We start from the raw sequence: 25,562 nt of genomic DNA, 5'->3' as shown, positions 1-25,562 counted from the left end.
GACAGGCAGCACCATCTCCTGCCGGAACGGGTCAGACAGGCAGCACCAGCTCCTGCCGGACCGGGTCAGACAGGCAGCACCAGCTCCTGCCGGACCGGGTCAGACAGGCAGCACCAGCTCCTGCCGGACCGGGTCAGACAGGGTCAGACAGGCAGCACCAGCTCCTGTCGGACCGCACCTTCACACCACTGACCGCGTCTGTCGCAGCTGGACTGGTACCGACTCTGACTCTGAGCCACTTCTCTGGTGAGTTAAGAAACATGGTGTCGTCCTCTCACTTGATTCACCAGCTTTTGTAGTCTCAACATTTTGTTATGGATATGAGAGGTGAACGGTGTTTTAGCTAATGCTTCCATATTGTGTAGAATAAATAGTTTATTGGGAGGCTGTGTGTCGAGCTAACTGTTAGCTTAATATTTGACAATATAAAGCTCGCAGTTAGCTTTATATTGCTAACTGCGAGCTTTATATTGTAGTTTTAACAAGTAACTAACGTTCATGGCGCCAAATCAGCTGCTTAATGTTTTTGTTACCGCTTGAGGTCAAAATGTCACTTTTTTACCCAGGTTTAATTTTCATACATGTCTGGCTGTGTTGAGTTAGGTAGCTAACGGTGACATAGAGGCTCTGTGAAACGACCATGTTGAGACAGGAGTTGTAACATGTGCTTAGCTAAGTCTTTATAAATCATGTAAATTATAGGTTTGAATCAGTACAGTGAATAACCTGAGCGTCATTAAATGAAACAAGTAACGTTGTTGTTAAATCAAAGCCATTGAGCTTTTTCTGTCTGTTCTGTATAAGTCATTTCATATTTGGTGATATGATTTTTTAAATATTTTATTATGTGAAGTGTTGCGTATTTGTCATAAATAGTCAATTGTTTCTACTGTAGTGTCAGAAGAGTTTTAACATTTAAATTTCGTTAAATTTTCTATATTCTCTCTCTTTAGGCTAAAAGTGAAGCACCTGTTTGGTGGAGTTTTCAATCAGGTAAGCTATGTGCATTTTCAGTACAAAACACTGAAACCGATAAAATGACTTGGAGGTGCAAACTTTGTGTTACCACCATTGATAAAAGATTATATTTACTTTTCAGGCAAGAGGAGTAGAAACAATCCAGACAAACGAGCTCCCCATACTAACGTTAAAAGACCAAAGTGTATTTCCTTCCTAACTTCCCAAGAAGTGAAGATGGTGGAGTCACAGGTGAAAATGTTGTTCTTAGTTCATCTATTTGTCTAGGTAAATGTAATTATTTGTGTCAATAGTATCTTGGTCAGTTTCACTTAACACCTGGCATATGAATTGTGCTAGTATAAAGATGTTTTTTATGTCTTCAGCCACCATTAGATATATTTTGGCAGTTTATCTTTCAGTTTTTACATTAAACAACTTATAACAAATGTTCAAATATATATATTCTAATATTCTGCTATGTGTGGTTTTTCAACACAGACCATACATTCTTCATTCGTTCAGGAAAAGTAGCTGAAGTTCTGGAGCTGTTCCAGATTTATGACCTTCAGGTAAGTTATTTAAACAAATTGGTACCTGAACATACTAACATTGGGAATCTTAGGTTTACCACACAAAGAAATGAAAGAGACATATTATTATACGTTTTTCTTTTTTTTGCTGTGACCTATACCATCCATGCTGAAACAAGTTCTGTTCTCACACTCAAGGATCAAATTGATGTTGATGTGAGACGTGCTGCTGTCCTTCAAGCTCTTCCTGCATATCTGCATGAGGACGACTCAACATTTCTTAAGATGTGAGATGTAAGTTAGCACATTGTTTATAGTTTAGGCAACAGTTCATTTATATAAACAAATGTCATGATGCTAAAGAATAACGTGCAATAGGCCTGGTGTGATTAGGGCACATCATTAAACCTTCAGATTTTCATCACATTCAGATTAAAATTGCATTTAATTATCAACAAGAGAGTTTTTTTTCCTCATTAATTGGACTAATCCACCAACCTAGTTCATGGACTGTTTAACTAAAAGAGTATAATGTTATGGGAGTTTCTGAAGATTTGTTTACCCAAATGAATAGAAGTGATTGGAAGTCATGCTTTTCCTTCATGCAAGTACTTTTACCTAATTTTTACTTATTTAATGTGATCAATATGGAGGCATTAATTAGATGTTTATATAGTATGAGAGGATGTGGGAGATGAGCAACAATTTGTGTGTTGGGTCACTAAATCTTTAATATGAAAATGTTGTGAATTATTCCAGATAAACACATTTTAACAACTATAGCCCATTTTGTGTCGACCTGTTAAGACAGCACTCTCCACATCTGAATGGGTTGACCCTTACACCATTATTGTATGGCTCAATTTGATTGATACTGTCTACCTTTGGAGATACCATAGGCGATGTACCCCAAGTAAGGTAACCTTATTTTCTCTTCAGTTGTCACAGGTTGAACAACCAGACACAGGTGACCAGTTGGACTCCTCTTAATCAACTCCACCTCCAGCAACATTCTTCTCTCCAGATAGGATTTCAGTTGTGCTTGAGGGTAATGTTGTTGTTGATTGCACCACACTGGCTGATGCTTTTGTAATGCTTTTGGCACTCATTTATGCCCTGCATCTGAGCTACCCAAATAAGTTGGCCAACACATTTAACTTTATCCAGAATGTATTGATGGGCCTAGATGATGGGAAGTTAAGGCCCAGGGTGCTGAGTCTTAAAAAGGACCTTTTATCATTGGAGTAATCTGATGTGACTTTATTATCTTGAAGATTGTACACATGCACTATTTTTGTGATTTGATCATTTTTAAATTAGGTAAATGTGAAGAAGTTTAGCCATACTGTAGTATGTAATTACATTGATCACTGTGGGTTAATATGTAACACTTATATATGTGTTAGAAGTGTTTACAAGTATTTCTTGCACTGTTTTATGATGCTATTTTGTCATGCATGTTTGACTTGAGTGATGGTTACTTAATAAAGAAGTAACTTGTTCTGAAACGGCCTATTATTCTGTTGTGTAATCTACTGTTAAAGTGTATGGGTTTAACAAATTGAGTTAAAACTACTTAAAAAAAACTTATGTAATCAGTTTCAAAAGAAATTTTAAGTAGTGTTTTAATTTTTAATTTTTAGTTAAGCAAATCTTTAAGTTAGAGTAGAGTGCATACAACTTTATTTACCATGTACGCTTTACTTGAAAAATCTATTACTGAGCAACTAATTATTTTTTGTTACTTGTAATTGATATATAAGCGTTAACTATACTTAAATTAGTTCTGTATTCTGAACTTAAAATAACAAGTTAAAAACAATGATTAAAAAGCAGTATTTAGAACTTAAAAAGTCAAGTTAGTATCAATTAAAACTAATTTGTAGAACTCACTTGATAACATATGTTTTTTGGACTTATAAAAACAAGTTATGTTAAGTCAAAATTTCTTATGTAATCAGTTTCAACTAATTTTTTGAGTTCTATTAACTTATCGGGTTTTACAGTGTAGGACATGAGAAGACAAGACAAGGAATGAGAATGAATGGTAGTATAGTGATTAACGCTGTGAGCTAACAGCAAGAAAGACCTCATTTTAAATCCCTTGTTACGTGGAGTTTTCTCTACACAGAAAAATATACCGGCTCCCTCGAAAGTCACCAAAAATAATGTGGAATCTGTGTGTAACTTTGCAAAAACGATGTTAGACTCTGTAGTTTTCTCTGAACCCCTTTCTAATCTGACTAGTAATGACAATTACAAGAAAAAGTATGTGAAGTATGTGTGAAGTATGAGTAATAGTCTTGACTTAGATAAAGATCAAATCACATTTTATGACAAATGCAGAAAACCATGAAATTTTAAAAGGTTCATAGACTTTTTCTTGCCACTGTACATCAAAAAGCCAACACAAGAGGACTGATTCATAAGAACTTAATTTAAATAAAGACGAGTCCACTTACAGAACAAAATAAAAACAAAATAATCAAATGTAGACTGTTAAGTATCAGATCTCTCTCGTCAAAATCCCTTGTAATAAATGATTTGATAAGTCGATGATTTGAAATAGGTTTATTTGGTCTTACTGAAACCTGGCTGCAGCAGGAAGAATCTCTGCATGAAACAACTCCCCCACATCGTATTAATTATTGTATCCCTATAAGCACAGATTTGGGTCGAGGAATAGCATCAATTTTCCACTCAGGCTTATTAATCAGCCCTAGACCTAAACCTTTACATCCCCTTTACACTGCCTTTTCAAGGCAGATTTCCTGCTCCAATACACTCACACATCTCGCTGTGCTGTATAAAAGGTACCAACCCAGCATGTCATCGGGTGTCCGGGGAGAAAGGGTGTGAAAGTTTTATTTTGGCACCAAATACTGCACTTGTTTTACTGGAGGATATGATATGCTTGAGTTAAAGTCAGTTTAAAATTACTATAACTCAAGCAGTGTAGTTACGTTGTTGAGTTGTTCTGTTCTCTCCTCTTTCCACTCACCCCAACCGCTTGAGGCAAATGGCTGCCCACCCTGGGCCTGGTTCTGCTGGAGGTTTCTTTCTCTAAAGGGAGTTTTTCCTCTCCACTATTACCTAGTGCTTGCTCAAGTGGGGTTGTTGGGTTTTCTATAAAATCTCTCTGTACAGTTGTATTTTTTAAGGTCTTAAACCCTACACTGTAAAGTGCCTTAAGATAACTTCTGTTGTGATTTGGTGCTATAAAAATAAAAATGATTTGAATTGAATTAACCGCTTTCTGTCTAACTCGTTTTAACTTATTAAAAAGCCTCCGGTAATTTAAAATATGGCCAGAGTTCTGACTGGAATTAGCAAGAGAGATAATATTCTCCTACATTAGTTTGCCTCCATTAGCTCCCTGTAAGATCCAGAATAGAATTTAAAATACTACTCCTCACATATAAGGCACTTATAATTTAAAAGCTCCATCATATCTTAAAGACTCCTTATGGTACCATATTTTCAGAACACTTTGCTCTCTGTGCAGGTCTACTTGTAGTTCCTAGTTTCCAAATTTAGAATGGGAGGCAGCACCTTTAGCACCCTTTAGTTTTTAAGCTTCTTTCCAGTGAAACCAGCTCCCAGTTCAGGTTCGTGAGGCAGACACCCACTCTACATTTAAGAATAGACTTAAAACGTTCCTTTTTTACAAAGCTTAAAGCTATCTCAGGTGACTCTGAACCATCTATTAGTTATGCTGCTATAGATTACTCTGCTTGGTGCTCTCCCTTATACATTAAGCTCCTCTAGTTATCCAAATGAATGGGACATGCTGACCTTGTCAGAGTTAGAAATAATGATTTTGATGGAAATTATGAATGTGTTCTTCAAAAACAAAAACAAAAGAAAACAAAAAAAAAACAAACACCTTTTGTAACAATGACAGCCTGGCAGGCCTTAGACAATCTAGCTGTCAATTTTGATAGCTTTCCTTCCTCAAGGTCCCTTCCACTCCACCGTACAAATCTCCTATTTTATCACCTTCAAAGCACCCAGACCCGCTGCCTCTACCATGCTTGGCTAAAGATATTAAGCACAGTTCTAGCATATTTTCATTTGTTCTGCACTGCACACTGTCTTCCTGTGTCCAATGTCTGTGCTCTTTTTCCCATCTAAGTCTTTTGTTTTTACTGGGCAGTTTGAGATATGGCATTTTCTTGGCAATTCTACCATGAAGTACAGCATCCTGAAGTTTTTCACTGTTGATGCTGACACTGGTGTTAGACGTGTACTACTTAGTGCAGCTGCCAGTTGTCTTCTTGCATAGTTGTGCATTGGGGCCTCCCATTCCTTTTTCTGTCCCTGTTAGAGCCAGTTTGTGCTTCTGTCTGAAGCACAAACTGCTCTACTACTACTAACTACTACTACTACTCTCAAGCCTTGTTGCCCAGTCTATGTGTTTTCACCATGTTTTGATCAAGACCTTGTCTTTGCCTTGCCCAATTTGGTTTCTGCCTGCCTCATGTTTTTGTGAATTTTTGCCTGCTCTTTGCAGTGTTGTTGTTGTTGTTATTTTACTTTCCATGATCACCCTCTTTTCCTAATTGAGGAGACCCTTAAGGTTTCTATTTATCATGGTTTATTATTAGGGAATTGACAGACCTTTTTGGTTGCTACAACATTGTCCTCAAAGAATTGGATATAGTCTAAGATGAAATGAGTTAGGCCTTCAATCTTCTCACCATGATCCCAGGTCCCAGTTTGTAACATGGAAGCAGTCCTACAGGGACTCCTCACCCTCCTTTGGACTCCTCTTAATAGCTGACTGCTGTCTAACTATGATGGTACCAGATTTATTAGATTGTGGATCCACCAAGCAGAGGAAGGGAGGAAATATCAAATTTCTTGGATATTATATAGAATTGTGGGGCTCAGGGAACTGCAACTATTATGTGGAAGAGTTGGGAAGTCTGTATTTATAATTAGATGTTACTGACTCCTCACCCTCCCTGGTACCATCATAGTTAGACAGCAGTCAGCTATTAAGAGTAGTCCAAAGGATGGACAATCTAATGATTGTGAATCCACCAAGCAGAGGAAGGGAGGAAATCTAAAATTTCTTGGATATTATATAGAATTGTGGGGCTCAGGGAACTGCAACTATTATGTGGAAGAGTTGGGAAGTCTGTATTTATAATTAGATGTTAATGAGCATAGTGAGTGGCAGCCTACTGCAGTCATGATAAATGGTAAATGGTCTGCACTTATATAGCGCTTTTCTACCTAGTTCTAGTCTACGCTTCTCATTCACCCATTCACACACACAAGTACACACCGATGGCAGAGCTGCTATGCAGCTGACCTGACTCACCGGGGGCAGTTTCTTGCCCAAGGACACTTTGGCAGCCGGGAATCGAACCACCAATTCTGTGATTGGCAGTCAACTGCTCTACCTATTGAGCCACAGCCACCCTCAAGAGTCTCCTGTCCCTCCCGACAGTAAGCAGCAGGGGACAGTTGAGTGGTTCAATCAAGCTCAGAAAAATTGTGGTTTTGGTCCAGGACCAAACAACAAAAAGGGGTGTGATTTACTTAAATTTTGCATGTACTAATTTCTGCAAACAAAACAAACCTATGGTGCGCGCTGAGGACTGTCTTAAAATTACCAACATAGTGTAATAGTGTACACTGTGTTTTTGCTTAAGTGTGCAAAATACATAGAGGATTAGATGTAAATACATAACCTGAGCAGAGGCAATGTGATTTATCAAGCCTGACAGCAATTACATTAACTGTTATTGCATCTGTATTTAATACATTTGGCAACCTGTGCAACATAAGTGTGGAGAACATTCGTTAACACTTGTGTTAATATATTTGGAATGAAGAAGAAAAAAATAATACAAACGTATTGTCAGTCCAGCAATCCAAGTTTGCTGGGCGAATTACATCATGATTTAGATACAGTGACAAGAAGAAACCACACAATACATGTAATTTCAAAACTTCTCTTTGTCAGTGATGCAAGGAAAACCATCTCCACATTTCCTGGCATCTGTCTCACTACAGTGTGCTGCTGCTGTATTTAAAATTAGGTTTGTTTTCACTCACTCAGGACACACTGAATGAAACTAAATGCAGCTTTATATGGTGCATATTTCCTGTGTCATAGGAGCAATTGACTCATATACATACACATATGCAACTTATCCCCATCGCAAACGTAAGGACACAAATTTTTTGAATGTGCAGATTTTTTGTTTCCAACGGTGTCATAACCAACATTGTGGCCAAAATACTTAATCATTAACTTAATATGAGGAACAGTGACCTTTCTTCCAAATTAAGAGATGGCAAGTATGGAGATGTGAGTTTTTAGGTGAGTAATTATAAGATTTATAAAATTATTACTGGTATTAAAAAGGAGAATGTGTGTGTATATATAGTCATTTTCATTTACAAACTCTCTATGACAGACACCAGTGAAACACGCAATCCCTCATTTAAATATTACTGGCTCCACCTTGTTTACACCTATTGTCAATCACATTATTTTACTATATTTGTAGATCATCCAGAAAATACCCACCAACAAAATCTGCACGTGTCACATAATTGGGAATCTTAATAAAATGGGCCCAATGGCACTATAGCCATGCTTGTAGCTCTGTGAGGCTGTGTTTAGCCAGAGCATGCTTTGAGCTAAATGCTAACATCAGCATGCTAAAATGACAGTAAATGTCATATACTATGTGTCTGCATGCTCCATGACTGCTGCTTCACTCAAAAATATCAAATAAAGGCTAAAATAATAATAATGTACACTTTATTGATCCCCTTGGGGAAATTAGTTTTGGACAGCTGCCAAATTTAGTTGGCGCTACTACGGGGTTTCAGTGTGTGGTGCAAGGACATCTCAGCAAGTAGCCAGGCGGAACTGGGAATCGAACCACTCACCCTGGTATTAGGCGACTGCTCTACCACCTGAGCTACTGCCGCCCCTATAAAATGACTTGTTCATGCTTGGTAATTTCTTTCTGGACTAATGTGGCAAAATTTCACATTTGCTATCTTTTGAGAATCCTTTGATCAAATAAGTCAATGTGACTGGGCAACATTAAACAGTGTGAGCAGCTAATACTAACAGTCCTCTTTTTTATTCCCATTTGTCAGCAGAGAAAGTTACAACAGCTCCTGTTTAAACAAAGAGCTGCAAAGCCTCATGAATGAGTCTGCTGTGCTTTACACTGGATGCTTCGAGAAAAACGTCCAGGGAAGGGCTACATCTATGCTATTTCACAAACGTTGCAGATGGAAGACACACACACACACACACACACAAAAAAAAAAGCCGACGCATATTCACTAGTTCTGATGGACATTCACACAGCGCTTATTCTTACTGCTGTTTGTTTTATTCAAGGCCAGTATTTGATACCCAAAACAGTAATTCACTCTGAATAATTGCACACTCTCAGCTGCAACACAGCTAATGAAAATGGTTTTGGAGTGTTAATAGTTTCAGAGAAAGGGAGAAATGTTTCAGTTCAGTCACACTCCACTTAAATAATATGTGTGGTCTGCCCTTAAGTTGAAAAATTACAAAAAAACAAACTAGCAAGGACTATCAGGGAGGTAGCTCTAAAGCTGGACCACATTGATAGGCTATTTGTTTCCAAGATCACAGCATGAGCAACAGCTTCAGAATGTTGCCAAATGTGTTGCCATGACTAATGGAAACACCTACAACCTCATCTCATCAATCACTGTGTGAACTGGGCACAAATTGCCAGAGTTTCATCAGCATGTTGTATTTCAGTAAAGCACTAATTCAGAATGTTGGGAAATATTCATATATGTTACCAGGGTGAGATATTCAAAAGGATATCACTCTCATTGTATGTGTTAACAAAGCTGTAGTCCTTAGAAATGCAGAAACAACAGTATGTTGTGACTGTGTGCAGCTTCCCGATGTAACGGTGAAGTTACCAGGTTGGGTACCACTGGCCATATCTGACAACCCACAGTGGAGCTGGAAATACTATACAAATATACTAGTATATTCTGTACAGTACAAGTATTAGGCAGATATAAACATTCAGTATAAACGCACATAATTATCCAATAATTACATTTTACCTCTGTGTTTGGATAGATTTTAAACAAACAGTGTAATGTGAGCTTTGCAGTTATTGGCAGGTATATTTCTCTCTCCACCCTGGTTTAAGTCCTAATGTTAAGCTAGACTAAACTTATTCTAACTCCAGTGCTGTACTTAACACATACTCACAAGAATGATATCTATCTTCTCATCTCACTATTGGCAAGAAAGCAAATAAATGCCTTTAGAATGTTTTAGCTCAAAGATAAAAACTACTGCTTCTGCTAACTGGGGCTTAATTTTAATAAAAGTTTAGTTTGGTGTGTTATACATAGTAGCAGTGCTACTTTTATCTATCCAGAACCAGTAAACACCCTAATAAAGTAGACTCACTTGTGGGAATCCTAGTAAAAGTAGTAAAAGTATAAATGTATTATTATTATTATTATTATTATTATTATTATTATTATTATTATTATTATTATTATTATTATTATTATTATCATTATTATTACTACTACTGTTGTTGTTGTTGTTGTTGTTGGTGTTGTTGTTGCTGTTGTTGTTGTTGTTGGTGGTGGTGGTGGTATTGTTGTTGTTGGTATTATTATTATCGTTGTTGTTGTTGTTGGTATTATTATCAATATTGTTGTTGTTGTTGTTGCAGCTAAAGTGAGATCTGCAGGGAAATTAACAGGGTTGGTTGAGCGTGTGGGGTATAAGCAAATAACTGAATACTGTACCTCTGTCTGTTTGCAGGCAGGTAGACAGCAGAGTCAGCCCTCATCACCACTGATTTATCCAAACTTGAGATAAAAATGATCCACCACAACTGGCGCCACTGTGTGTTTGTGTGTCTCTGACAGGACTAAGACAGAAATTAGGTTAGTGATGTCACACCACACACACATATACATTCACGCAGCAAGGGGGATACTGTTTATTCATATAGTTCCTCCCACTGGAAGAATAGCTGATGTCCAAGACAGTGTCCCTGATTCCTGATTTGTCATCACTACCATTACGTCACATGTTAAGAGCAGAGCACTGACGCATGTTTTATGTAGACAAAACACCAGTTAAAGAAGACTGATTGTCCTCTGTGAAATTAGGTGAATTAGTTAAATAATTATTTCATTTGAAAAATATTTGATGCAAACAGAAAATTTACTCTATGTGGCCCTACTAATTCTTTGGCTCTGGGGCTTAATCTTAATGCTTTGGAGCAGTAACGGCCAAACTTTTCTGGGTCGTCTTGGTTGATCCCCCATCAGCAAAAATATTTTTTGTTTTGTTTAAATCTATTTCAAAGGTCCCAAATGAAGAAAGAAAAGAAAAGATCAAGGTATTTAAAATAAACATAAAGAATGGTAAAGCATATACAGAATTTTTTTCTAATTTCCTTTAACTGTTAATAATAAGCCTCTTTTTAACATATAGAGTTCCTCATTCTCAGGCAAAGAACTACTACTATAGGCCATCATGCAGAGAATGATAAGCAGTAAAAAGTGAAAGAAATAATTCTATTGGTCAAAACTGAGGGCTATATCGACAGCATGGAGCTTATGAGTGTCATTTTTATGGTGCATTACTATAAAGCATGGGGTATGTTGAATTACATGTTCCACGTTACATGAATTACATGTACTTGCACATTTAGGTAGGAAAGTGCTATATAAGTGCAGACCATTTACCATTTCCATGTTAAAAAAACATGTTAAAGAAATAGGAAACATCAGTTTTTTATTAAATTTGTATATAGTCTACTTCAGTTTCCACAAGATGATCGGCTCGCACTTGCATTGCAAGTTGTCTCAAGCTTTACCTGTACTGAAGCTAGGTACTTTTTTTTTTCTGTCGTGGTCAGTGGAAGCAAATATGAATCCGTGAAAGCTGTCTACAGCTGCTTGGGATGTAGTTCTCAGTCTTGGACTGAGAGTGCTGTGCTTGGCTGCTCCCCTGCCCAGCGAACACTATGAGTGGTGGCTTTGTCAGCAGGAACAACTGGAAGCCAGGGGCTTCTGCTGAGTTAGTATCACTGAATGAGTATCACTCTGAGTGCTGGGCATCTGGCTAAACTGTCACTGCAACATCTTAGATGATATGGATCAACATCCATATACTGTCAAGTGTGCCAAGAAAACAGCATTAGGCTGGCAAAATAAGAGTAAGACCTATGATTATAATAATGTTTCTTAAATAATTTCTAACTGAGATCAGTTATTGTAAACTGAATCACAATGCTTTGAACTGTTCAAAACATCAAAGACCTGTGTGTGTTGACAAAAACTTAACCAGAGCAACAGCTTTAGCTTTATTCATTCCTTAATTATCACACTCCAACACGTGTACTGTAAAGTGATCATTATAAAATTCTTTATGATAACATTCATTTAATTGCGGGGTGCCTGTGGCTCAATAGGTAGAGCAGTTAATTGCCAATTGCAGGATGGGTGGTTCGATTCCCGGCTGCCACGTGACATGTCAAAGTGTCTTTGGGCAAGATACTGAACCCCTAGTTGCCCCCGGTGAGTCAGTCTGCCATCGGTGTGAATGAGATGCAGCGTAAAGTGCTTTGAGTATCAGCTAGGTAGAAAAGCGCTATATGAGTGCAGACCATTTACCATTTAAAACAAAAAACAACAAAACATCTGGCATGTAGTATTCCAACAATTATGATTAACGACAGCAGTGGTATTTTCTGTCCCATTAAATTTTATCAACAGGTATAACTTTCAGGCAGTTCTGGATAAGCTCTTTATGTGCTAAGTTCAGAATTGAAAATCACCCATGTGCCCAAGCCCAGCATTATTCTGATCTAAACTGCCTGCTGTTTGCAGCTGACCAAACTTTATGCCTTCCGCACCATGGATTCCAAAATTTAATGCTTCAGCTGTAACTGGCCTTAACTTTACAGAGCTACTTTATACACTGTCAGATGAAACATGAAAGGCTCATTATAATGCTGCCTGGGGCTGAGCAGGATACGTGCAATGGGCAAATCTCTGATCCTGTTTTTGTTTCACTAGGGGTGGGTTCATGAGGTTAACCAACTTTCTTGTCTGTCATGACCTGAACAGGTGGCAGCCATATTATTCAGCTCTATCCACGAACTGAACAATAACACATTCAAAGTGTGGGAATACATAAATAAAAAAAACATTTGCTATTCAATTCAGCTGTGACTGGTTTTGCAGATGTACTGGCATTAGGAAATTCATGTGTCTCCTCAAAACTGGTAGTGGGTCCTGGCACATGACACATGACATTTTTATCTCTTTCTACTCACACTTATATGGCAATGTAACATTAAAGTGTAACATCTCAATTAACATGAAGAATTCTACTGCAAACATGTAGATTTAACAAAACTGTATGTATCTGTTTTGTTCCCTCTAATGGTAGGCATGATGCAGTGCTATTTTTGTTTGTGCAACTCCCTTGAACTCATATTAACAGATGCAACAGTTTACTATCTCAGAATCACTTTTACCATTTGAGAATGGAAACAGGGACTAAATATCAGTCTGCAGGGCTGAAATACTGGGATTGACTTGAGGAAAAAACTATTTGACCTACTTTTGAGGTTTTACTTTTGTAGACATGCACAGAAGAGGGTATAAAGTACATTCATTTTAAGCAAAAGATCACATAAAAAAATTAATGGAATGGAATTTATTATTATGTCAAATACAATAAATCAGAAATACAGAAAGATAAAGATAAAAAATAACCATCATCATACTATGATGCTGCTAGCAATTAATCGATCAATCAAATTTGCAAAAGTACAGATCTGGGGAAGACTTCTAAAGAGCACAGTGGCCAAACTGAGCAATCAGAGGAGAAGGACTTGGTAAGAGAAGGGACCGATAACACAATCGTTACTGTTATTTAGCTCTAGAGATCCTGTGTAAAGATGAAACAAAGGACAACAATCACTGCAACCCTCATCTGATCTCGGCTTTGTGGCTAGACAGAAGCAATAAGACCAGAGAATTTTGTTTATCACAGTTTGAAATCCAAGTGGACTTTCATGTTATTTGCACTGGGGAGAATCTTTTGTCTATATATGATGTATAAAATGAGAAAAATCAGTTACCATTCACCAGGACAATGCAAGTAATGTGGGTGTGGACACTCCAAAAAAAAAACAACATATTGAAAAGAAGGCTCTTTTTTCTTTCTCTTTCCAGAAATAGCAGTATTAGAATGATCCAGTCATCCTCCAAATCCTAATTTCAGTTCCTTCCTCTGTGGAAGGAGCTGAAAATAATGACTCACAAGCAGGTCTCAGAATCTTCAAGATTTTAGATATGTTTAGAAGAATGGACCAAAATCATCCTTCACCACTAAGAAAGATTAGTCTTGTCATTTAGGAAGCACCATCATAAACAATGGCATCTCTTATTGCATGCCCCTTGTTTTACTTTTGATTGATTAGATTTACTTTTCATGGGAATATTGTGCAACTGAAATACAGATTTTTTTTCTGAAGGACATGCAGAATAAAAACAATTTTAATCTAAAGTTTGCAGCAGTGGTAAGATAGGAAGCTGTGAGCAAATGAAATATCAAATATTATATAATAAAGGTTTTCATAGTCTATCCTTTGCAGCAAGACTGAATCAGATTGTTGTCTTAGTTTGCTTAATTTAATGCAGTTTATTTATATAGTGCCAAATCACAACAAGTCATCTCAAGGCACTTTACAGTGTAATGTTTAAGACCTTACAAAATATAACTGTATACATGTTTTTTTTGGAAAACCCAACAATTCCACTTTAGAGTGGAGAGGAAAAGCTCCCTTTAATGCAAGAAACCTCCAGCAGAACCACAACAACAAGAAGCAGCAAAAGCACTAGGCAGGTTGGTATGGCCAGTAACTGCACTCATGGAAGTATACAGCTCCAAGGCCAGGGATACCTGCAGAAAAGTATGGAGAGAGGGAAACGGAGAGGAGGAAGCACAACTATGGGAGAAAAAAGAAACAAAGTTAACAACATGCCATAGTGGCATATAAGTGAAGAGAGGAGAGAAGAGGAGAGGAGCTAAGTGTAGCAAGGGAGGTTCCACAGTGAGAAGGATTTTAAATTCCATTTTGGATTTTACAGAGAGCCAAAGGAAGGATGTTTATGCAAGTGAAATATGATCTCTTTTGCTAATTCTAGATAGAACTCTGGCTGTAGTTATTAGGACGTCCTATTAATAGTGAATTACAGTAGTCCAGTCTAGAAGTAACAAATGCATGGACTAGTTGTTTTTTGAAAAAGGCAGACAGGAGATTTATTTCATGTTTGAGATAAAGGAGGTGTCCTGGTCAAAGATAACTCTGAAATTCCTCACAGTATCGCTTGAGGCCAATACTATATCATCTAGTGTAACAGTATAATTAGACATCATGTCTCTGGGGTTTTTAGCATAACTCTGTCTGAATTGAAGAATAGAAAAAAAGAAGGTAAGACATCTTTGAGCAGTCTAATCAGGATGGGGTGTAAAAGATATGGTGATGGTTTAGATGAATTAATTATTGAAATTAACCCAGCACGATCTGCAGGAGAAGAAGCAGGCTAAGTATGCGTAAACGAATGTCTTACAAATTAATCAAAATGTTTATGGCCGTTGTATATGTGAATCCATCCATGCCGGTTGCAAGGAGGAATTTTTTCTGAGATTGTCCACTGAGAGTTAAGGGGACATTAGGCTCAACAGAGGCATGGCTCTTTGTCAGCCAAACTCCAATGTTGAAAAGGAAAATAAAAAGGCTGTGGTCATTCTTATATATATTAAGCTGTCTTTCCAGGCTAGCCAAGATTCATCAAAATTATTGCATCACCTCCTTTCTAGCTTTTAGGATGTCTACTTCAAGCTATGGATATGTAAATTGTACCATGGAGCTAGACTGTTCTGATTCACTAGTTGCTTTTTCAGAGAGGCAACAGTATCACATAGTGTTTGGAGTTAGGCCGCATTAGTATCAACAAGAAAACCAACGTGTACTTGAGTAAATTCCAGTACAGTAAATTCAAATGTAAAAAATGGTCAGATCAGAGTGGGCATGATTAAAACAGTGAGTGGGTTTATTTACTTTTTAAGTAAAAACAATAGATTCTAGCAGTGAATTAAATGCAGTGTTGAGGCAGTTATTGTCAACATCTACATTCATGTTAAAGTCATCCACTATAATTACTTTCTTTGTAATAAGAACTAAATCCAAAAGTCTGAGAATTGTAAAACAAGGAAGAGGGACAGGAGGACAGTACACCATAACAAACAGAACTGGTTTTTGACTTAAGTTAAGAGTGAGGCTCTCAAATGAATTAAAACTATGTTTAGGTCTAGTGTTGATTAACAAGCTTGAGTGGAAGATTGCTGTTATTCCTCCATCCCAACTTGCTTGGGATGGAGGAACATGTATCCTGAGCTCTACTATGAGATGTCAAGGTTTAGGTCATCTAATAAACTTGGCCATATTTCTAGGGAGTAGAGATGCTCCATCTAAAGTGGGATGGAGGCCTTTGCCCAGGTTTTCCATCCAAAATTTTCTAATCTATGTAGCCCACATTGTTTAGACAGCCAGTGGTTAAATTACGTCCAGAGAAAACTACATTCTCTGGAGTCTAACATCATTTTTGCAAAGTTAGGATAATTCCGCACTAATTTTGGTGACTTCCAATTGCTGTAAATGAGCATCATTAACTCCTGTGTTAATTATTATCTTAGGGTAATTAAGGAGTTTTAAATAGAATACATTGTTACCCGCTCTGGCACCAGGAATACACTTGACTATGGCCGCTGGAGTCTACGTCTACGTTACGTTTCTGACTATAAAGCTGCCAATTAAAAGAGTTGGTTTCTCAGCAGGTGTATGGCTGAGTAGAAACGTGAACCTGGTTGTGGTGTACCTTGGGCAAGGGTTATTTTTTCTAAGAATCACCCAGCCAGCCTGACTTCCCATCTGCTGGAGGACAGCTAACAGGAGCTGATCTAGGTGGTTCCACACTGGCTACCGGGACCTGACTAGCTGGTTTGTTTTCCATAGTGTGGAACAGAATTTCCAATATGGTCAGCCTTGTCTCAAATACTGCAAATAACTCACAAATACCCTTATTACTACTACATAAGGCACACTGAGCAGGTCAGTGCAGGAAAAGCAGAGAGAGAAAGAGAAACCATGGGTTGAGCTATTTAAATGATAAGCTAACAGACTTCAGAAAACAAGATAATTATGAAATTAGGAGTCTAATAAACAGGTGCTTGAGTGATAAAAGCATATGCTACAACTATTAATCCAGTCGCTGTATAAGAAAACTAGCTTTTTAATGTTAAATGAGTAAGGGCTATCTTTAACTCATGAAGTACAAGTGATCAACAAGTCAGCGTTAACAGCCTTAAGGAATACAATATGCCTATGAGCAGTAAGGAGGAGCATTTGGACTTAGAAAGGTGATTTATGGAAAAGTAAACTGGACAAATTGAGAGAGTAATGGTGTCAGCACTGAGGAAGAGGAATGAAAGCATGACACAGAGAACAGAGGATAGGAGCATCTGGCTACAGATACACAGCAACCAAGATGAAATGAAGGAAACAGTGAGAGGACAGGGAGACAGGAGGGAGTAGGGTAAAATGAGAGACTGAGAGCAAGAGAGGAAAAGGATCTACACAGAGGGAATCTGAGCCCTCGCCTGTCTGGTTCCCTGTAGACACCTCCGCCCAGCCGCTCACCTGCCAATAGTAAATTGAAAACAACTCCACACATAATCCCTGGGAACTAAAAATACCCAGGGCTTTCAAGACAAGTTCCTTTACTGTCAGTCTCCATAGGCCAAAGTCCCAGCAACAGATAAAAACATATACACAACACATGCAGTAACACATAGTATAGACATTAACATGTCCACATGTGGATGGGAGACAGAAAGAGATGGAAGTAGGTTGTTATACAAATTTAAAAACAATGAATGATCACCTGCCCTAACAGAAGACATTTCAATCATCATCACTACAAAATTGTTTTAAAACCAGAATTGTCTCAATATAAAATAGATAATTCCCTTCACAGCTGGAATGTACAAAATGGCTTCAGTAGGTCTCAAGAAAACCAATAACAAATTACAAAAAAACCCGTACATCTTGCATTAGCACTGAATATTGGTGCTGAAAATACATCACAGGCTGGGATATAATTCCTAAGACACAGCACACCAACTTTCAAGTTGAGACAATGCTGACAGTCGTCAAATACCATTTTGTAGACCTACTACTTAAGATCTTTCTGATACTATGTGCTCTTTAAAACCCATCGTACTCCATTTAATACATCTTTGACTGTGTCTTACAAGCACATTGTGAAAGCATACTCGTTTAGGCTGATGTTACACTTGGCCTCCTCCTGCATTCTGAATGCTGTGAAATGGTTGTGAGGATGGCTGCATGGTTCACTTTCACAATTGCTGTATGGCAAGAAGGTAATTAGAAAGCATGGCAGAGACATACATGCACAGTGGGTGATGCACACTTCACTTGAGATTTATTACTCAGTGAATGACACACAGTCATGACCACAGCTTCAGCAAGCCCTATTCAAGGAACCTAGTGCATAACCTGATCTTGTGCATTGGCACAGCCACAGATATTGTCCAACAGTATGGTGGTGTCCAACATATGAGACAATTGCAGCCCAGCTTCAGCCTGTGCACCAAATATCCACCTCCCATTCCCCCTGCCCTCCTGTTAAGACTATCAGCACTTGTGCTGTCGCTATAAACATACAGAAAGTGCTGGAGGAAAGCTTATTATTCTTTTAACTCTCGCTAAATCACTCTCTTTCTCTCCCTCCTGTTACGCAATGCTCCTTGGACGCAGCGGCTGAGCAGTTCAAATGGCAGCAGCGTCCAGGTCTTGCGTAAGTGTGGTGAGGTTTGTCACTCAGGCAAATACCCCTAGGTCTTAAAAGTTTTCAGCTTTCCCTACAGCTGCTTTCTGACTTTCTGATCACTCCATGAAAGAGGATTTCATTCGACTAGAGGATCCTGATTACAATCAGACACAAAAACAGCAATGGACTCCAGTCATTACATTTAAATGGTGGCTGAAATGAAAAGTGATTACCAGTTACCATGCAGCAACACAGCAAAAATACTATGACTGCAAGTTCTTTTACTGATCCAATATGGTGACAGTGACAAAAGGTGAAGAACATACAAAGCTCCAAGAGAGCAGTGCCAGTGTGCTCTTTGGCAAACTTCAGGCATTCAGCAATGTTCATTTCAGTAAGCAGCGGCTTCCTTTGTGGTGTCCTGCCATAGACACCCTGCTAGTTAAATGTTTTTTGTATTGTGGACTCATGAACAAGGATGTTAGCCAGTTCCAATGATGCCTTCAAATCTTTGGCTGTCACTGGGGTTTTTTTCTTTACCTCACTGATGAGTGTTTGTTGTGCTCTTGGGGTAATTTTTGGCTGGCCGCCCACTTGGTAGTGTAGCCACAGTCCCAAAGTGTCTCCATTTGAAGATTGTTTGCCAGTCTTTGACATCACTTTGTAACCCTTTCCAGCTTTATGTAAATCATCAATTCTTGATCATAGATCCTCTGAAAGCTTCTTTTGGCAAGGTATGGCTGACATAAGCATCTTCTTCTGTTTTTTTGTTGGTCAAACTAGCTCTAGTCCTCACCCTCAAAATAAATATCTTCAAGGTATGCTAATGCCTGACGCCAATTAACTTGAGGTCATTATTCCGCAGGTTCACATAGTTTTTTCCACTAGCAATATGAGGTTTTTATGGGTTTTTTTTTTTTTTTTTTTAAAGACAAAATATCAGAATAGTCATGTCTGAAGATCAGATTACATTTTATACACAATTAATTCAGAAAACATGACACTCAAAAAGGTTCATATTGTTTCTTTTACCACTGTATTTCCAAGTGTTCTAGATAGATAGATAGATAGATAGATAGATAGATAGATAGATAGATAGATAGATAGATAGATAGATAGATAGATAGATAGATAGATAGATAGATAGATAGATAGATAGATAGATAGATAGATATAAACATCAGGCAGATTCTTCCCTTTCCAATTCTGACATAGGAAGATGGATACAAAGACTGAAAACAGTGGGACATTGCTTAACCATCTATTTATGCATTATGCAAACTAATTTGATCAATATACATAGGTCACATTGTGGGAGTTACTAGAAGACAAATCAACACATCTATTAGAGACATCGGTCTAAAATTACATTACATGAGAACACCACATTGCAACCTAACAATGTTTATCAATAATGAATGTCCAAACTTGCTTGAAGATATAAGTCCAATTACACCACTCTGACAAGAATTACACAACTGTCTTCAGAGGCTGAGTAGAACTCCCTATTGCATACTGTATGTGTGTAAAATTAGCTGAATTCCATGTTAAAATGTGATTTCAGTTAAAGTTACTGGCTACTGTGGGCACCTGCACATAAATGCCAATGCACTGACAAAAGGGTATGGTGAAGAGAACATGATCAGAACACGATCTTCCTTCCATCAGCAAAGCAATAGAGTGCCTAAAATTTTCCATGGAGCAAGCTGCAGGCACAGCCTCACAACTAACTCGGTTTAAACAACTTTAAGAACTGTGAGACCCGGGACAATCTCCAACCCCCCTATATACCCCACACCATCTTCTTTACCCTGCTGCTGAACATTTTTGTACCACTGCTGCCTGGCTAACTGGCTCCCAACCAAATAAGGCAAATATGTGTGACTGTGTGTGTGTGTGTGTGTGTGTGTACACACTTGTATGGCCAACAGAGTGATGACTGGTTTGAGATTTGATCCATGGGAGTGAGAATATTTTGCCTAGCCCTCACAACTTCATAGGGCTGTTTAATACTTTAGTTTTGATAAGATTGGACTCAGTTCAGGTTAGATTTGGGGTTGTGTGGTTATGTGTGTGAATACATTCACACACATCAAGTGCTTGACTGCTTGATCTCTCTCCTGTCAGCATCTGTCTCCAGATGTTAGTGCCCAACCAGCGTGACTACCTTATATGGATGGCCCTCTGCCCTACCTGTGTGTTGACTTATACCCAGTAAATGCTTTCCTGCCTGATTCCGGTATTGGGACTGATCAATTCATGCCAAGCATAACATTTAATGCAGAATGCACTTCAGGGCATACAAAGTGTCATGCTAATTTATTTTTGCTTCACTTCATTTTGGATGTGTTAAAGTAACCAAGTTAGAGTTAATAGGTTTCTCTACAAATATTAACAAACTGTATGTTGTGACTGCGTTCAATAGATCCACACAAGCCATAAACACATAACATTCATCTTCTATTAAAACCTTCAGTCTGAGAGATAGAGAAAGCTGCCCTTTCATCTATCCCTATAAAGACCAGGACCAGTTCACTCCTGCACCAGGTTGGACACACTTAACGACCAATTTTAGGTGTTAAGAGGGGTTGGGCAGAGATGTGACTACTACATCCTTCACATCTTCCCCATCCTTTGTTTCACATAATGTGAAACCAAACCTGGAGCATAAATTTGTGTCCAGTTCCCATGACTCAACTTCCAAATAACTTCACCTGGATGACTAAGAATCTTCCCCGACACAGTGTTACAGGAGTTTGTCTGAGTTTAATTATCTTTTCTTTTAAGGACACAATAATGTAAATAAATAATAAACATTCTACTATATATTCTACCAATTGTCAGTGGCACTATTGTCGTAATTGTTGTTGTTACTGTGTTGTTATGCCTGTTGTACTCTTGTCAAACAAGTGCAGTGTTGCGGATAAGAATTTTCCCTTCAGGACAACAAAGTCCATAAGACACATACAGTGATAATAATTCGGAGAATGTTTGGTGATAAGCAACTAGATCACTATGTACTTCACCTTGTGTTGAAACCTAAACATAATTATGTTTATATGTTTAAAGACACATACAACAAACAGTAACAGGAGAATCCATGTTAGCTACTGTTTAATAGACCAATGAAGTGGGAGAAGGTCTGAACTTACACCGAAACAAGTCCCAATCTACCTTGCTCACAAATGACTCTTAGTGATAATAGTGCCCTAAAGTGAAGCTGGATCCTACACAACATGACTAAATGCAAATAAGGAATAACGGTTTGACTGTTAGGTGAACCAAATTTTTACACAGAAGCTCTCTAAACACCTCCAGTTGAAAAAACTCAGAGCATCTGACGTCATTTGCGTTTTTCCATTGTCCAGTCTGGGGAATTGAGAGGTGGAGGTGCACGAAATAATATGATTTAGCCAACAGAGTGGACCTTCGTCCAGACGAAGCTCCTGGACCACATGGTGGTGCCATACCCATGCCATACCATGCCATAAATGTTTAAATAGTAGGTAGGCTGATTCGGATATTGCCCAGAAACAATATCGAGGACGCATCAAGCTGACCTTTTTTTATATACTGTAGGCTTCAACAAGTAAGGCCCCCATCCCCACAATCGACAGGAATAAGCTGAGGTAACAACAAATATACCCAAAAATTCCTCTATAATAAGTGGATACTGGATTACAACATTGAGTCAGTTCACTCTTATGAAAGTTGTTCAGTACAAACACTGAAAAATTCTTTCAGTATACAGCCTTAACAATTACTGTGCTTCTGCATATCTGGGGCCATACAGCACGCGCATTAGTGTCCTGCTCCTAAATAAAATAGCACTACAGCTTGTCGATGTTCAGGTATTTAATGCAGCTTCTATTTACCAGTGGGCTGTAAAACCTTCAAGAACCAGTAACATCAGATAACAATAGTGACATACCTATTAAAAGTATTCACCCACCTTGGATGTTTCATCCTTTTATAGATTTATAAATCAATCATGATCAATAAAAGTTGGTGACTTTCAGAAAAATCTCATTAATGTCAAAGTGAAAACAGGTTTCTATAAAGTAATGTCAATTAATTAAAAATATGTAAGGTGAAATCTATGTTTGCATTAATATTTACTCTCTTTAAAATGACTGACCTAATCCAACACAGTTCCAGATATTTGGTGCCAGTAGTCCCACAATTAGTGAAATGGGGATCACCTGAGTGCAGTGAATGCATCAAGTGACTCCAATATTATTAAACTTGTGTCTGGAAGGTTCAGTCACTAGTTATTCAGTATTCCTGGCTACCATTACACCATGAAGAGGGAGACTAGTCAGAGAGGCCACTAACGCACCCATGACTACTCTGAGGGGGTTAAAAACTTCAGCAACTGAGATAGGAGTGACTGTACATACAACAACTGTTGCTTGGGTTCTTTACCAGTCACAGCTTTATGGGAAAGTGGTAAGGAGAAAGCCACTGTTGAAGAAAACTCATGTTGAATCACAAATTGAGTTAAAGAATGCGGCAAAATAAAAAGGACAATCCTGGAGGAGGACACACCTGCACCAGGTTGGACACACTTAACGACCCATTTAGGTGTTACGAGGGGGTGGGCAGAGGTATGTTCATTATATCCTTCACATCCCCCCCCATCCTTTGTTTCACCTAACGAGCCTATTCAGGGCAAGGGGTGGAGTGAAACCAGCCTTGGAGCATAAATTTGCGGCCTCTAACCAACTATCTTCAGACTGAAGAAGCTACTTGGATGAGTAGCGAAACGTTTCAACTAACTAAAGGAAGTCCAGTTGCCATGACTCAACTTCCAGATAATTTCACCTGGACGACTGAGAATCTTCACCGACATACAATCCTGGAGGACAATCTTATTCAGTTGGCAAGACAACTATGGCCTGGGAGAAGTTTTCCAGCAAGACATACAGCGAAAGCTACACAGAAATGGTTTACCGACAACAGCGTGAATGTTCTGGAGTGACCGAGTCAAAGCCCAGACCTCAATCTAATAGAGAATTTGTGGATGGACTTGAAAAGGGCTATTCACACCCAATCCCTACACAACCTGACAGAGCTTAAGCAGTTTTGCAAAGAACAATGGCATACAATTCCAGTGTCCAGATGTGCAAGTCTAATTGAGACCTATCTACGCAGACTTCTTGCTGTGATTGCAGCCAAAGGTACATCTACTAAATACTGACCTAAAGGGGGTGAATATTATTGCAAACACCGATTTCACCTTACATATTCTATTTAATTGACATTACTTTGTAGAAACCCGTTTTCACTTTGACATTACAGGTATTATTCTGAAATGTTTTACTCAAAGTCACCAACTTTTATTGACCACGATTGATTTGTCATGTCAATTAAAAGGATGAAACATCCAATTGGGTGAATACTTTTTAACAGTGTAACAGTAACAGGTCAGAAATTAGAAGGTAGTTTTGATTTGTGATCCCACAAATGCTGCAGAGCATTACAAAATACAGAGTGCCTTGCAATAATTACTTAATTAATGTCTGTTTCAATTTATTGTATGCTTTTTTTAAAAAATACATTTTATTACTCAAAATAATTAGTACTCCATTTTAAACTTCCCACTTATTAGTTAGACAACTTTCTAGGTAGTTTTAGTTACATAAAAAATTTGTCAACAATGTTTCGTCAATGACAAATTGAACACTGACCTGCACGGAGAGAGGATGCATGGGAAGAGGACATAGGATTCATCAGATAAAGAAAATAAGACTTATGTCTGTTTTCTCTCGCAGCAGTTCGGCAGAGCATGATGGATTGGATTTCCCAAAATAATCACTAGCCCACGTGACCACGCAAACTGTATCTGGAACTTTTACACGTCGCATTCAACACATTAGTGGGGCACTACTAGTGCACACTTCACACAAACACACACGCACTTACTCTCTGACGGGTAGAGGGGCTGCATGTCGATCTTGTGCACCTCCTTGGCGTAATATTCCTCCTCGCTCCGTTGTCGCTCGCACGTCGCAGCCCGTTCGTTCGCCTTTTCCTGTAACAGGTCGCGGGTGCTGTTGTAAATAGCGACAATGTCCCGGGACACCTCCTCAGGCTGCGGGAAGTCAGTCGGGGGGTTGGTGAGCTTCAGCTTGCTCAGGATCTGCCCTCGGATGGCCTCGATGCGCTTCTTCTTGAACTGATCCATGTCCAGCGTGCTGCATGTGGACAAACTCAGTGCCACAGTAGCTAAATCCAAAGTGAGGAGAAGACTGACGATACACAGGTTCATCTTCTTTTCCAGTCCCCTCAAATCTCAAACAAAAATAGGTTTTTGAAAATATTAATAATAGTCGTTTTAAATATCGCCAGACAGACGCATTGCTTAGGCAGAAATCAAAGTGGAGAACATTTACGCATCCGAGCCAAGTGGCTCCGAACAGTTATGTGAAAATCGTATGGTTCTCTTTCCCCAGTTTCAATAAAGAGTACCTGCAAATCCATTCAAGTGTCTCGACACAAAAAGGGATTCGTGAGATCCCGTTGACCTATTCCCCGCCTAAGGTCCATACACAATGACAGTGCGTAAAGATTCAATTCAGCGTTGCCAAACGGATTTTAAACCAGACGATAATAAGTAGGTTAAAACAGCAGGAGGGTGGTCGTCAGCGGTACGCGCAGCCGTGTAGCCTGCGGAGCTGAGCACACCTCCACCGCATCAAAGCGCTAGGCTTGCAGCTCACCAACAGTCCGGGCTTCGAGGTTTCTGCCAAAGTTCAGAGCGTGCGCCTCATTCCTTGTTATTCCCAGACAAATCACAGCGTCGAATATCAAACACGGTCCTGAAGTCCGGGGGACGTAATGTGCGAATTTGTTCAGTTAAAACGAAATCGGAAATCCAATGCTGTGATTTGACAATGAAACTTCCTTTAAAAACAGCTCGGAGTTTGCCTCCGGTGCGACTGCAAAGCGCTTTCACCCCATCTAGTTGACGAACGGCTGGTCTTCTACGCGTGCCAAGCGGACAGCAGGGATTTATAAGAGACTATATTACCACGTGCTTCCCCTCCGCCTGCGTCAATTCGAGGCTATGGAAACCAGTGCAAGGGCAGGGGACCCTTTCAGTTCCATACTGTGAGACGGTTTATTGTAACC

At 38.7% G+C, this 25,562-nt stretch overlaps 1 protein-coding gene and 2 long non-coding RNA genes across 4 annotated transcripts in view; 2 read left to right on the top strand and 1 right to left on the bottom strand.

The window, feature by feature from the left end:
* tgfb2 (transforming growth factor, beta 2) overlaps positions 1-25,562 on the bottom strand; it is a 48,980-nt gene extending 23,418 nt beyond the window's left edge. For both annotated transcript variants that reach the window (XM_026372602.1, XM_026372603.1), the window contains exon 1: positions 24,354-25,562. In XM_026372602.1, the coding sequence (XP_026228387.1) occupies positions 24,354-24,699 (346 nt within the window). In that variant the 5' untranslated portion in view covers positions 24,700-25,562. The remainder of the gene's footprint in view (positions 1-24,353) is intronic.
* LOC113170495 lies at positions 219-1,304 on the top strand. The gene is made up of 3 exons (XR_003299648.1): positions 219-246; positions 954-993; positions 1,100-1,304. It is a non-coding gene; the product is annotated as an uncharacterized LOC113170495 (long non-coding RNA).
* Positions 1,497-3,051, top strand: LOC113170494. The gene is made up of 3 exons (XR_003299647.1): positions 1,497-1,529; positions 1,689-1,784; positions 2,430-3,051. It is a non-coding gene; the product is annotated as an uncharacterized LOC113170494 (long non-coding RNA).

This window comes from Anabas testudineus, chromosome 16 (assembly GCF_900324465.2).
Source record: "Anabas testudineus chromosome 16, fAnaTes1.2, whole genome shotgun sequence".
Lineage (NCBI taxonomy): Eukaryota > Metazoa > Chordata > Actinopteri > Anabantiformes > Anabantidae > Anabas > Anabas testudineus.
The sequence above is the reverse complement of the archived record's forward strand: the minus strand, read 5'-3'. Positions and strand labels throughout refer to the sequence as shown.